The 15,283-nt window shown below is 35.3% G+C and overlaps 1 protein-coding gene across 14 annotated transcripts in view; it reads right to left on the reverse strand.

Annotated features, from left to right (window-relative positions):
* PLS1 (plastin 1) overlaps positions 1–15,283 on the reverse strand; it is a 134,995-nt gene that overhangs the window by 6,666 nt on the left and 113,046 nt on the right. For all 14 annotated transcript variants that reach the window (XM_055295173.2, XM_063611303.1, XM_055295174.2 and 11 more), the window contains 4 exons: positions 12,698–12,776; positions 9,209–9,323; positions 3,300–3,433; positions 2,722–2,845 (listed from right to left, as the gene is read on the reverse strand). In XM_055295173.2, coding sequence (XP_055151148.2) covers positions 2,722–2,845; positions 3,300–3,433; positions 9,209–9,323; positions 12,698–12,776 — 452 coding nt within the window. The remainder of the gene's footprint in view (positions 1–2,721; positions 2,846–3,299; positions 3,434–9,208; positions 9,324–12,697; positions 12,777–15,283) is intronic.

Consider the following 15,283-nt stretch of genomic DNA (forward strand, 5'->3'; position numbering starts at 1 on the left):
TTGTCTTTTCTGAAATTCCTATAGTGCTACCTTGATTATAATTAAAATTTTTCTGCTAGTACCACTTATTATAGCCTTCAAACATAATGCCTTCTGTAGTTGGAAAAATACCTCCCTCACCTCAACTATGTTTTAGCATTCACTGCCTCATTTCTTAACCATTTGCACTCCCTTTAAAGATTTTATCATTAAGCATATGCAAAATGCCAAGCACTTTTGCAATGTTTCTGCCACCTCAGTTCTAAGTAGAGCCAAACTCTCAGGGCGGCTGTTCTCTAGGGTTGCTCTCCCTTAAAAGGTTTATGCACTCCCATTTCTCAACCCTTTTATTCAACTGATCACCAAGTCTGTCTTTCCAGTTTTAATATCTCCTTTCACCACCCCCATTTTCCTAAAATTACCTCAAATTCAAGCTTAAAACTGAACTCATCACCTTTTCCAGGAATGACATCCTCATTTCTATTAGTGTTATCTGTTTTCCAGTTACCCATGCCCAAAACATGGAGAATTTTGGTTCCTCCCTCGCCTCTTCTTCCCCAAATCAGGAAGCCAAATCCTAGCTCTTCTTTTGCAATAACTTATAGCTTTCTAATCTTACCATTTCCATTCCCAGCCCCAACCCCCTATTACATCACACCTTGAGTACTGCCTTGGATTCTTTTGCACTGTCCTTGCAGTTACACTATTCTCCCTCCCCATCCTGTTCACTACATTCAGATTGGTATTCCTAAAATAACTGCCTTTCTTATTACCCCCTTTACTCAATATCCTTTATTTAGGCCAAATCCTCCACAACCTTGACCCAATTTATGTCTTGCGCAACATCCCTTAGGAACCATCCTATTTCTCCTAACTTTCTGAGACATGCCTTTATTCAAGATGGACCCTTCTAAGTTTGCTATCCCCCTTTCTCTCCACTAATTCAAATCCTCCCGCCATCTATGATGTTAAAATCCAGCTGTCTTTATCGGCTCTTCACTGACCATTCAATTGGAAATGATCAGACTTTTCATCCATAATATTAGCTGCATTACTTGGATTTTATCATTTACTCTATAGTATTGTTACCCTCTCAGTTATACAGTCTTTGTCTTTAACATAAATGGTGAACACTCTGAGGGCCAAATTAATTTCCTATACTTTATACCTTTTTCTTTACTTAGAAAAGTTACTTAATAGGAGCTCCATAAATATTAATTTGCTATTTTCTCATTATATTAACTATATACATGCTTAATATTTTCTATAAATTAATGTGCAAATGCATATAATTTCAACATAACAATTTTAAAGAATAACTGCCAATTAGATAATTTTATAATACAATCCCCATTGCTATTTTATATTTTTGTGTTTTATGCTTAAAACATAGAGAGATAAATCATGGACGGAAAATTACTTTAAAAATAAAACAAGCAGTAACAAAAACTCAATGTCATTAGTTTCTTCCAAGATAGAAAAGGGGGGTAAAAAAAAGCAATTGAACTAGGACTCAGGCAACATCTCTGCCAATATCCAGCTGTCCTGTTAAAACCGTTTTGGGCCTCAGTTTTTGGCAAACATGAGAAGATTGAACTGATAAATTTCTGACATTTCTTTCACTTTGCAATGTTGTTAAGCATACAGAGCAAAGGCAAAGAGAGAAATAAAAATGGGTAGATATCTCTTAGGATAGCTTAATGTTTCATCTCTCTGTACTTTATTTCAGTAAAAAAAAAACCACAAATTGATTGCTAGTTTTTCACATATAATAAAATCACAAACACAAGGCTCACTGAATGAATGTGTACAAGCAGACATGCTTATTTGTAGCTAACATCGGCTTGCATGCAAAAGCAAAACACAATGGAAATGCATGAAAATTAGTGGGTATGTATGTACAGACTACACTTTGAGTGCTTTATGAATCATCCACAGATGCTTGGAAGTGAGTGTTAAATGCCATTATGAAGCTAGATGACAAGATTTTTTTTTCCTACCAGTTTTCTCAATTCCCACTTGAATCGGTTTGGCTGGCTCTGTTATGCCTTGGAAATGATGTCAATACAATTCTGAGACTGCTGCTAGGGAGCACAAAACATTATAGGTCCTATATAAACAATGGCTTCTTATCTTTTTCATTTGATAACTGGATTTTTTTGGCTCTATTTTTTAAGATTAGATTACCAGAGTCAGATAATATTAACCTACATTTATACTTAACTGGACAACCAATCAAAAATTTAGTAATTAAAACTGAATATTTCAAGTTTACACAGGCCAAATAATTAGTATGCCTAAACTCATAAATCATGTTTCTGACATACAACATTAATATATTTCTAAACCAAACCAACATAATTTCCAATAAAAATTCGTTCCTGGCCGGGTGCAGTGGCTCACGCCTGTAATCCCAACACTTTGGGAGGCTGAGGCAGGTGGATCACGAGGTCAGGAGATCGAGACCATCCTGGGTAACATGGTGAGACCCCATGTCTACTAAAAATACAAAAAAAAAAAAAAATTAGCTGGGTGTGGTGGCGGGCACCTGTAGTCCCAGCTACTCAGGAGGCTGAGGCAGGAGAATGGTGTGTACCCGGGAGGCGGAGCTTGCAGTGAGCCAAGATTGTGCCACTGCACTCCAGCCTGGGTGACAGAGCGAGACCCCATCTCCAAAAAAAAAAAAAAAAAATTCCTTCCTATACCTACAAAAAAAAGTTTTTTTTAAGGACTCTTGATTACCTTGAAGCTGGAAATAGAAGTCTTTTTGTTTGCACTTTTAAGAGTCTGATTGACCCATTTAATGATAATTTCATCATTTACTTTTTCACCCTCTCCAAGATCTGATAACACATTCAATGTGTACCTGCAATAGAAAAGATGTATATTTGAGATTGAAAAGGGTGAAATTTGCTTTCACATAATTTATATCAATGTTTAGATAAATACTTAAGAAATAGTTCAGTTCTAATAAATAGTTCTAATTTTAGTCTGGCATTTGCACCCAGTTACATTCCAAAGTTACAAACCTCATTAATCAGAAACAAAAACTACTACATGGTATTTTTAAAACTTAAAGCAATTCCTTATGAAGCCATTTTTAAGAGGCATTAATAAAAGTGTTTCTGGATATTGACCCATTTTTAAATAAAATATAATTTACAAAAACCCATAATCAACAGTAAATCCTTTAAAAATTAAAATATTTTGCATTGTATATTTCTTCTGTGTTCGTTATTATTCAAAAATAGCTAAAAATTTAGTTCAGATTACTTGTTGGAGGAAACAGGCAGTGTTGTTACCAACATATCAGCCTTTACCTTCTCATCAGCTGCCATACCAATGCCAGGGTAAGTGTTGAATTCCCTTCATTTAGGTCCTGCCCAGCAATGCCAACCAAGGAGAATTTGGCCTTGTTCTTCCCAAGTTCCACTGCATAGTTACAGTTTTCAATCTATAAATAAGTAAAAGTTTGGGTATAAAAACAGATTTTTAAAAACGTATCTCCTCAATACGCCAGCCTAGTTCAGCCATCTGAAAAACAATTATGATGACACCTTAAATTTATATGACCAGTTTCATAATAATAACCCAGGGAAAGCAAGGACATAATTATTTCCATTTTATAGTTGAAGATATTAAAGCACCGAGTGGGTTAACCTAGATAGAGGAACAACTGGCCAGAATGTTTTAAGATCCCTTCCTACTCTAAAAGTCTCGACTATCCAGGCCGGGCGTGGTCGCTCACGCCTGTAATCCTAGCACTTTGGGAGGCCAAGGCAGGTGGATCACCTGAGGTCAAGAGTTCGAGACCAGCCTGGCCAACATGGTGAAACCTCATTTCTACTAAAAATACAAAAGTTAGCCAGGCGTGGTGGTGGGTGCCTGTAATCCCAGCTACTCAGGAGGCTGAGGCAGGAGAATCACTTGAACCCGGGAGGTGGAGGTTGCAGTGAGCCAAGATCGCTCCATTGCCCTCTAGCCTGGGCAACAGAGCAAAAACTCCGCCTCAAAAAAAAAAAAAAAAAACAAAATTCTTGACTATCCAAGATGAAATAGCTTATTAGTGGCACATCTGTGACTAAAAACCTAGGTTTCCTGCTTTCCTTTAATAGAAGTAATAGATGATGTTTTGTCTAGATTTAAAATTTAAAAATAGAGAAGAAAGTAATTGTTTTATTAAGAATCTAACTTCATCTCTGATATTCTTTACCCAGATCTTACTCATCCTCTGAAATTCAGCTTTTGGCCTGCTTTCTTCAATAAAGGCTTAACCTTAACTGTACCAGCTAATAATGATCTATCCTTTGCTTGAACTCCTAAGAATGCTTACTTTGTAATGCTTATGCACCATCTTCTACTACACTTAGCCTTGTATGTGTTTCCTTTCAACAACTAGAGTATAAGCTTCTTCTAAAGGACACAAATTTTTACATGCACAAATCTATATCTTACTGTCCCCACTCCCAGCACAATGCCCTGCCTAAAGTAAGAATCTGATACATAAACACCTAATAAATTGTTTACCCTCCCCAACCACACACACATACTTCTTTCCAGTGATATAAGTCCAGTTAGGTCCTTTCTCTAATAATTTTTTTTGTCTATCCTGGAGTCAATAGGGTTTTTTATCTCCATCATCCACTGCTGTGTTTCTTACATCAGAACTTATAAATTCTTATGTATCTGAGTCTTTTTGCTCCAGTGAAATTATAAGCTCTCATAATCTTATGTCACCAGTAGGAACAGAAATGCTTACACTAAGTACTTTTTGGAATAAACACTTAAAAGGAGAACACTATTTTTCTTAATTTTCTTCCACGAGTTAGTTAAGGTACCATTACAAAACAGTCTAACCTAAGGTACATAGATACATTTTTCCCAATAGTAAGAAAATATTTCCAGGAAATGTGAGACAGCTAATAAAATATAAGAATTTGTACAAATATATGGTTATTGTTCTTTAAAAAAGATAATCCAAATTCCCAGAGTTCAATTTACTACAAATAAAAATGGAAGATCTTTGAACCTGCTGTAACATCTGCCTGGCTCACTTCACAAATTGAATAAGATGTTTGATATATATTCATTTTTTTAAAATCCAAGGAGAAGCTGGGTGTGGTGGCACATGCCTGTAGTCCCAGCGACTTAGGCTGAGGCAGGAGGATCACTTAAGGGCAGGAGTTCAAGGCTGTAGTGTGCTATAATCACGCCTGTGAATAGCATGCACTCTAGCCTGGGCACCATAGTGAAACCCTACTTCTAAAATATTTTTAAAAGAATTTTTTAATGCAGAGATAATATTCCAAAACATTTTTTGGAATCATATTATAGGCTTAGCCTGCTTAAAAGAAATATATGCTATAAGAATGTAGACTTTAAAAAATAGAATAGATTCCTAATTTATGGAAAATAACATTAGCACTTGAATTATTTAACACTGTATACAGGAGAGTAAAAAGCCAGCATATTTACCATGGACACCCATTTCAGTGGGAGAATTTTATAGCAAACTGCAGTAATCACATGTGTAAAATGTGTTTCAATGAAGAGCCATCTGCTTCACAGTTATACCAAAGTTCCTAAGGGAGATGATGGTGAGAAAGGAGTTCAGCGTTGCTAGTATAGAGGCCTAAGAATATATTGATATGACCAGCATTGAAAGAGAAACTGGAAATAGGTGCTAACATAAGGGAAAGCATATATTCTTTTATGGGCAATATTTGGTTCCAAATTTGGCGAACACTTCTAAGAGATCTAGAGAGGTACCAAACTAGAGAAAGAATGAGAAATTAGGTTCCTAGAGGTAATCCATGTGTATGGTAGTACAGGTTGAGTATCCCTAATCTGAAAATCCACAAATCCAAAATACTCCAAACTCTAAAACTTTTTGAGCACCAACACAATACTCAAAAGAAAAGCTAATTGGAGCATTTCAGATTTTCAGCTTAAGGATGCTCAAACAGTGTACTGCAAATATTCCAATATCTGAAATATGTCTGGTCCCAAGCATTTTGGATAATGGATACTCAACCTGCAATTAAAACACTAAAAACAGATCTGCTCCCTGAGGGTGCAAATATAGAAGTTAAGACCTTTGGGCCAAAAACCAGGCCTTGGAAATACTGAGTTCTCAGGCTAAAAGATGAAGAACCTATGAAAGGTAAGAATGAGCACAAAGAAAGCAAGAAAAACTTGGAGTGCAGTCTCACAGAGTTAATGGAAGAAATGATTACTGTATTAGTCCGTTTTCACACTGCTGATAAAGACATATCCAAGACTGGGAAGAAAAAGAGGTTTAATTGGACTTACAGTTCCACATGGCTGGGAAGGCCTCAGAATCATGGTGGGAAGCAAAAGGCACTATTTACATGGTGGCAGCAAGAGAAAATGAGGAAGATGCAAAAGCAGAAACTCCTGATAAAACCATCAGCTCTCTTAAGTCTTATTCACTACAATGAAAACAGTATAGGGGAACTGCCCCCATGATTCAAATTATCTCCCACTGGGTCCCTCCCACAACACATGGAAATATGGGAGTACAATTCAAGATGAGATTTGGGTGGGGACACAGCAAAACCATATCAATTACCAAGTACTTTAAATGCTTTGGACAAAAATGAAGCTTAGATCATTTGGACAATGAGAAGAGTTACATAATGGGACACAAGGGTTCAAGTGAAAAGAAATACTTAAAAGTAAAGAAGGCCGGGCACAGTGGCTCACGCCTGTAATCCCAGCACTTTGGGAGGCCAAAGCGGGTGGATCACGAGGTCAGGAGACAAGACCATCCTGGCTAACACGGTGAAACCCCGTCTAATAAAAATACAAAAAAATTAGCCGGGCGTGGTGGCAGGCGCCTGTAGTCCCAGTTACTCAGGAGGCTGGGGCAGGAGAATGGCACGAACCTGGGAGGCAGAGCTTGCAGTTAGCCGAGATCATGCCACTGCACTCCAGACTGGGCAACAGAGCGAGACTCCATCTCTTAATTAATACTAATAATGAAGAAAGGCTATTTTAATGGGGCAGCTTTAAGAACTTTGTAAGTGAAGGAAAGTGACATTATTGATTATTGCCCAAATTCCATAAAATAATTCCCTGTGATACTGTGTCATGAAAGTACTGCTTCTTCATTTTTTAAACATCTTGAATTTATATCAGGCTTTATGTTTCATTCTATATTTGTTGAAAAAGTATTCTGCATATGATTCATTTGTGACATATGTATTTATTTGTAGTTCACATTAAAATTCCAGGTATAATGAATGGTTAATTTCTGTTTTCCTGTTACATTCTGCATTCAAAATTTTGGAGAAAAAACTTCCATGAAATTAGTCAATAAAATTTTCTGAATTCTACTCCCATGAAAAGAATTATATGCAAATCAAATGAAATTAAAAATGCAGGCAGTCCAATGACTAGAAATGCTGAAAAATATGAGTAACTCTTTATAATTATACCACCCATTTAACTACTTTAATATTATGATGGATTTCCCTTTAAAAGTCTTTTAAAATTTTTTTCTTTAAAATTACAATGTCTATAAATACATTTTCATTCTATAGATGTGGAAAACTAAAAGTCCCTTTTTTATACATCTCTGTATATGTTATGTATTTTAAACAAATTAGATTCATATTATGTATATATATAATTTTGTGTCCTGCTCATTTCCATACCACTATTACTAAAACACTATGTTTTGTTTGTTTGATTATACTTTAAGTTCTGGTATATACATGCAGAACATGCATGATAGTTAACATAGGTATACATGTGTCATGGTGGTTTTCTGCACCCATCAACCCATCATCTAGGTTTGTTTTTTTTTTTTTTTTTTTTTGAGACAGAGTTTTGCTCTCTCACCCAGGCTGGAGTGCAATGGCACATCTCGGCTCACTGCAACCTCCGCCTCCCGGGTTCAAGCCGTTCTCCTGCCTCAGCCTCCTGAGTAGCTGGGATTACAGGCGCCTGCCACTACGCCCGGCTAATTTTTTGTATTTTTAGTAGAGACAGGCTTTCACTATGTTGGCCAGGCTGGCCTCGAACTCCTGACCTCATGATCCACCTGCCTCAGCCTCCCACAATGCTGGGATTACAGGTGTGAGCCACCGCGCCCAGCCCCCATCATCTAGGTTTTAAGCCCTGCATGCATTAGGTATTTGTCCTAATGCTCTCGCTCCCCTTGCCCCCCAACCCCCGACAGGTCCAGGTGTGTGATGTTCCCCTCCCTGTGTCCATGTGTCCTCATTGTTCAACTCCCACTTATGAGTGAGAACATGCAGTGTTTGGTTTTCTGTTCCTGTCAAACACTATTTTTGATGGCACATTTTACTTCATCTTATGGGTGTATCAATTTTATTAACCCTTTATTGAACTAGGTTGTTTTCTTGTGTGCTGTATAAACATTGCTGTGATTAGCATTTTGCCACACAACTTTGTGTCTTTCTGATTTTTTCATCAGGATAGGTGGAAAAAGGTGAAATTAGGTCAAAAGATTTTTTGGAAGATTAATATGTATTGACAAACTGGTTTTAGAAAGATTATACAAATGAATACTTCCTGTTACATTGGATGCAGTTCAATAGTTTCTTGTTTTAAATTGCATTTCTTTATTCTGGGTGAAAAGTTTTTCATATGTCTACTATTCATCATTATTTTTCTATGAATTGTTCACTCATGTGTCTTTCCCATTTTGCTATTACTATTTCAGTAGCTCTTCAACTTTCTTCCCTATAACTCATAATATTCACTTTTGTTTACCATGTACCACATTGTAGTTGTTTGCACACATATTTCCCTAATTTATTTGGGCGTTCCTGAGGACCAACTCCATGCTTTATACTTTTTTTTTTTTTTTAACATCCTGCATAACACTGTATAGGTATTAGGTAATTGATAAATATCTGTTGAATAAATGAGTGGATAACCAATAAAAATTCAGCATGTTATACCAATTGTAAAAAAAGAATACATTTACAGTACATCTCAAAGAACATTAAGTACTATGACTTGATAAAGATGAAAATAGTTATATAAAGTGTCTGACTAGAGGGATTGCCTTCATCTTTGCATTTATTAAAGCAAACTTGTAAAAAGGCTATTAAGCTTAACACATTTTGGTCTGAATCAGAATTGTGGGGACAGAGCACGCTTAACTTCATGAAACTAAATTATTTGTTTCATATCAGAACAATAACAATATATCCATGGCCATTATTTCATTCACCTTCTTCATGTTCCCTCCAAGGGCAGGATAAGGAGGTTTGTTGACATGGCTCCAGTTGACTGGCACTCGGATCATCTCATAGAGCTGAAAGATCACTAAAGCATCTGCAAGGTCACTAAAACAGGAAGGAAAAGCAGATAAAGGAGGAGGAAATGTTGGGTACTACCTATTAAGTACACTGGTGATAGACTTATATCTTTAAGAACATAAGTCACTTAATCCTTAAAGAATGGCAGGACATATCATTTGACCCAGAACTTCCAGTCTAAGAATCTGTCCAAAATGTTTACATAAATATTTACAAAGGTATACATCCAAGGACATTCATTGCCACAATATTTATAAATTTGGAAACAACTTAAGTGCCTGGCAGTAGGGAGCTATTAAGTAAACTATACTATAAACTCCTTGGCCACCATTGGACATAAGGTAGATCTCTATGTATTGATATGAAAAGTTTTGCAAGACATATCAAATTTTAAAAAGCAAATGGAAGAACACTTCATACAATTTGATCTCATTTATTTAAAAAATTTAGAGTCAAATGTATTTATATACCTATATATGCTAAGGACAGTTAATAGCAATTACCTCTATTAGGTAAAGAAAGAGGTCAGGAAAAGGGGAGTATGAGAGAGTAAGGGTGGAATGTTTTATTTTATTCCATATACTTACATACTTCTTGAAACTTGTACAGTAAGAATAAGTTCATGTATTATTTATACATTATTTTTTAACTTAAAAAATAATTATAGGAAAATCACAATAGCTACTCAGTAGGCAGCTGTTTGTGTTCAGGAATGAGGGTTAAGAGGAAGGAACTTATGAACAAGTAGGAATTCTCGAAGTAAAAATATTACTACTTTGGATTCAGAAAAATATGTTCTCCTGAGAAGGTTAACGTATGCCTGTTTAGTCTATTTTCAATGCTGTATGCTAAGGACATAAAGCAATAGCAATTGATTTTCTAAATTGCTAGCTTTGTGATATATTATATGGCTTTTCTCCTCCAACAGCTTGTCCAATAAGTTATGTTTCGCTAAGGTTCATACTAAATTACTTTGCATTCTCTGAGCACAAACCATATGGCAGTGAAGGGAGCTGGGCCCAGTACTGGGTGATAGAGGGAGAAAGTCTGATATGAAGGTAATTGAGATCTGAGTAGTTTTATCTTTAGGCACATGAAACATTCTGTATAAAAAAAGAATCACTAAAGTATTTCTATAGGTTCTAGAATCTTATGTTTCATGTATTTTTCTTTTTTACTTTAAATGAATTCATTCTCACTCCTGTCTAGTATGGTATTATTATTATTATTATTATTATTATTTTGCAAATAGAACTGAGGTCCAGAGACTTTAAATGATTTCCAGAGACTTCAAGATGAGTTCTAGAACCAACTGGTCATAGAAAAACTCTAGGACTAACAGTTCTTGAAATATATTTATAACATTTTAGAGAAGAGAATTTTCAGTGAAAATCTAGCTGTTTTGGTATGGGCTGGCTATACTATAGGCAGGAACCTAAAAATTATTGGGGTGGGTTTAGGAATATGATGCAGACACAATTCTATGGACATATGGTTCCAGTGTCAACTAGATGTCCACCTATTGTTCTTCTACATCTGATGGTTCTCCAAGATTATGTTACTTTTAAGAATTTTCTGAAAGTAACAGTTCTTTTTGCAAGAAAAAATACTATATGCTCAGAAGCCCTATGATAGTATTTCTTGAATAAAGATATTCTTCAGATATCTTTAGCTAAAAGGTTTGGTCAATTCTTTTCTCCACTGTCAATGATAGAACTCTAGTGTTCCTGACATTTATGAAATAATTACATGAGTATCAACAAATCTTATTCTGCTATTTTTAAGCTTACTCTTTAATTATAGAAAAATACATGTTCATGGTTCAAAAAAAATGCAATCATGTTTAAGTTACTAAGATTAAAAGTAAAAGTCTTGGGCACGGTGGCCCACGCCTGTAATCCCAGCACTTTGGGAGGCCGAGGCAGGCAGATTACTTGAGGTCAGGAGTTCGCGACCAGCCTGACCAACATGTAGAAACCCCATCTCTACTAAAAATACAAAATTAGCTGGGCGTGGTGGCACATGCCTGTAATCCCAGCTACTCGGGAGGCTGAGGCAGGAGAATCACTTGAACCCGGGAGGCAGAGGTTGTGGTGAGCCAAGATCACGCCATTGCACTCCAGCCTGGGCAACAAGAGTGAAACTCCAGCTCAAATAAATAAATAAATAAGTAAGTAAGTAAGTAAGTCTCCTTACTATTCTCTACTCCTACTACCCAGGCTATATACAGTTTGCTATGTATCTCTCTAGATTTTCTTTTAAAATTCAAATACAAATATCTACACACTCAAATTGTAAACAAAATGGGATCATACTAGACCTGTTATTCTTTTTCTTTTGACTATATATTATAGACATTCTTTCAAATCAGTCCATAAAAAGTGAATCCCTCCTCACCTTCAATATTTGTGTTTTAATTTCCCTGCTACTGTAACAGGAGCTCCGGTCTAATTGACGTATATCTCCTCTCATCTAGCTGAAATTTACACACTCTTCAAGAGCTTTACAAATATGGATCTATCACATCAAAGCCAGTTACCATAATAAGGTAACACTGGTTTTCAATTTTAAAGAACATTGTGAATAAACACAAAGGAGCAGAAATTACAACATCATAAATCCTCAGTGAACCCGTGAACTTGGCCTGTTGTGACATTAATCTTCTTTAAGGAGTTAATCATAATCTTGTTTAAGGAGTTTCTTGGGTATGTAAATTATTAATACATTTAGTTAATTAGAACTTTTTTCTAAAAAAAATACAACTAGCTGAAGTTGGCTTCTTTTGCATTTTATCAAGGCAGGCTGGTAGATTGTATAATAAAGAGAGAGGAATGGTTTCCTCTCATCCACACTTAGAAAGATGCATCGTTAGCCCAGGAATTGATATAGTAAAATATTTTCTTAGCCCTACTAATGTCAATAATGTGTTATCATTTTTTAAACAAGAAAGAATGAGATAAGCTGTAACAATTATTCAAGGAAAACAAGTTACTTTTAAAATTAGAAAAAAATATACACAAAAATTATGGAATAACTAAGGTTTTGGCAAAAATAAATGAAAAATGACATAATAAAAATACTGATATAACAACGATTTATCAGTTATTACTGTTACTCTAATCTGTTAAAGTTGAAATTATTTTTATAATCAATAACTATAAAAGAGTAAAGATTATCTTTACTGATTTAGGTATATCATCAAAAACATAACTATTATTCCTTTTTTGAATAGTAGCTTTCTTTTAAAATCCATTGTATTGCCAATTCCCAGTATCCTGAAACTCTAAAAATTGGCTAAAATTCTTGCAACTTGAGAAAATGTTCCATTTAAACATGCCTACAGTTTGAAACTTGAAAAGTTGGACCCTGACAGTAAAGCTGAAACACAATAAAATATTTACCTGTACAAATGATTAATGTATGGGTTGACTCCCAAGGAATTCATCCAGTTCCGAAATGTTCTCTCTTCCTTGCTCTCTCCTAGAGTAGACACAAGCTCACACTGATGACTCAGGACAAAAGGAACCAGAAACTATATGTTAAACCATTCTAGCAGGTACAAACTGGTCAAACCTACCTTGCCATGGTTCTTTAGATACTACAGTTTCTTTAAAGGGAGAAAAAAAGTCTCTTAATGCCAAAGTCCCTTCTTTCCTACTATCTAGGAAGCCTCCATTTGCTCTAAATCTCTCCTTCTAGATTCCCTTTGATGTCTGTGAACTAGTACTGAGCCACGGGTTTCTCTGCCTAGAAATAACAGATACACTTCTGTGGTCTATAATTATGATTAGATGCAAAAGAGATTCACTAAACATTAATAAAAACAAAATGTTTTTGCAGTCAGGGTAACATTAGCACATTAAACACAAATAGAAAAGTTAAACCTTTCTCCATGCAGTGTTTCTAAATTTGTACAAATTATGGTTTTACATAGGAAAGTTTCTCAGCACACAAACCTACACTTTACACCACACAATGAAGGGCAGGGGGGATTACAGGTAAATATAAAAACACACAATGAGGGGAATATAACTATTTTACAGGCTTCCTGAGTTAGTTTAGATTATCATTACTGATAATACGTAAGGAACACAGACCCAATACAGGCTGATAACAGAAAGACACATTTCATCATAGTAAGCTCCTGGACCTCAAAGATCCCTTGAAGGAGGTAACTCCTTCAGGTGCTGTTATTTAACCTTACCTTCCTGAGCATTCCCTTTGTAACAGTGCTTACATCATCTATAAGGAAAATGGGGGTTATGGTATACCACAAAGTGAGCAGGGATGTGGGCGGGCTCTGCCACTGTCTGCCTTCTAGTCATCTCCTGATTGCAAATAGTTCTAAGTAACTATCATGATTATTTGTTCTTTGGCAAAGTTATTAGACAGTGGAATGGCCTAGTTTACATCTTATCACCAGACTCCTGAAAAACTGAAACATTTATACCTGTCATCGCTTCTAAGTTATAGGCAAGTTCAAGTCACTCTCTAGATTTTGGCCCATGTGAGACTCACAGGACAATTTGGCACATAAATCTATAATCATCTGCGTTCCAGGGGCTCGTTCATATAGAGCCATTGCAACAGTCATCTTCACATTGAGTGCCAAAGACAGTATAAACCTGCACACCCAGGATAGGAACCCAAGCCTTGTCAGATCTAAAGGATTCTGTTATTTGTGCCAACTGTTCAGGAAATAATCTACCCACTGTAGTTTCATGTGATTTCAATGCCATTATCTAACAGCTTTCCCAGAATCTGCTTTAATTATTGCTCTATTATATAGCCCTATAATTTCTTGCTTAAATTTTGTTCCCTCTGGTCTGCATAAAAGGTAACTGATCAGTCTGTTGTATCTGCTACCACCACTTTATAATAAACAGTCTACATGAGAATCTTTTTTTAAGAAGAACCAAGCTAAACTAAATATTTCTAGAATCCATGCCAGCCTTATTTGTAGCAATTATTAAACAGGTACAAATTAAATCTATGAACTATCCCCAAAGTGACATAAATATAAACATACTATGATCAATAACTTGATGCCTTTGATTTGGATTTACCTCTCAGTTGTTTCTCTATTACTATCTATCATAAAGATAGATATATATTTTTTCTAATAGTTACAGAAGTTTTACATTATTTCCATCTAGGAAAATCTAAATGTCTTAAAATCATGAAGATTAATAGTGCCATAATGGTTTAATTTTTAATTAAAATATCCAAATTCTGTTGAACCTAATGATGCAGTGAATAATATTTTAAAATAACTTGCATTTTGATTGAGTTCTGAAACTATCTTCAGGGGTTCATATTTCTTCCTATTGTTCTCAACTGATTATATAATTTTTGATATGTGGAAAGTAAAATAGATTTTATAAATGAGCATTTATTTATCTAATAACATTTCAAAGTGTCTTGGTAAATAAATGCTCAAAGCTAGAGGCACTATGCATTTGTGCAACAGCCATGGTAAAGCATTACAAAGATATATGTATTCCAGATTGGAAAATGTTGTCTGGATTATAGACAGCTAAAGCAATCTTAGAAGTAAAATCTTTTTTCCCCCTAGATCTGATATACAATTTCAAGAAGTAAAATCTTAATTGCTGATATACAAGATTGAAAGAACTATAAAACATTCTTTTCGTTTGCAGGCTCAATTTGACATCTACAAATAATAAAAAATAGTAATAAAAATAACAAATATCTTAGAAGTAGGCTACTAAGAGGGAAAAAAGGAATTAACATATACTTAACACTCAAATGTGCTGTGACATATGAAGTGCTTTCCTCCTCCCTCCCTGACCATTAATAAACACCCACTGTATTCTTTCATTCATGATCACATTTAGCTTGCTCTGTAACTCTTCAAATTAGGTTTATTAGTCTTGTTTTATATATGAAAAAAACCAAGGCTCACAGAGGTCATTCAGATTAAATAGTGGAACTATGATTTGAGCAAAGTCTGATAGTTTGTGGCC

Source organism: Symphalangus syndactylus, chromosome 10 (assembly GCF_028878055.3).
Source record: "Symphalangus syndactylus isolate Jambi chromosome 10, NHGRI_mSymSyn1-v2.1_pri, whole genome shotgun sequence".
Classification (NCBI taxonomy): domain Eukaryota; kingdom Metazoa; phylum Chordata; class Mammalia; order Primates; family Hylobatidae; genus Symphalangus; species Symphalangus syndactylus.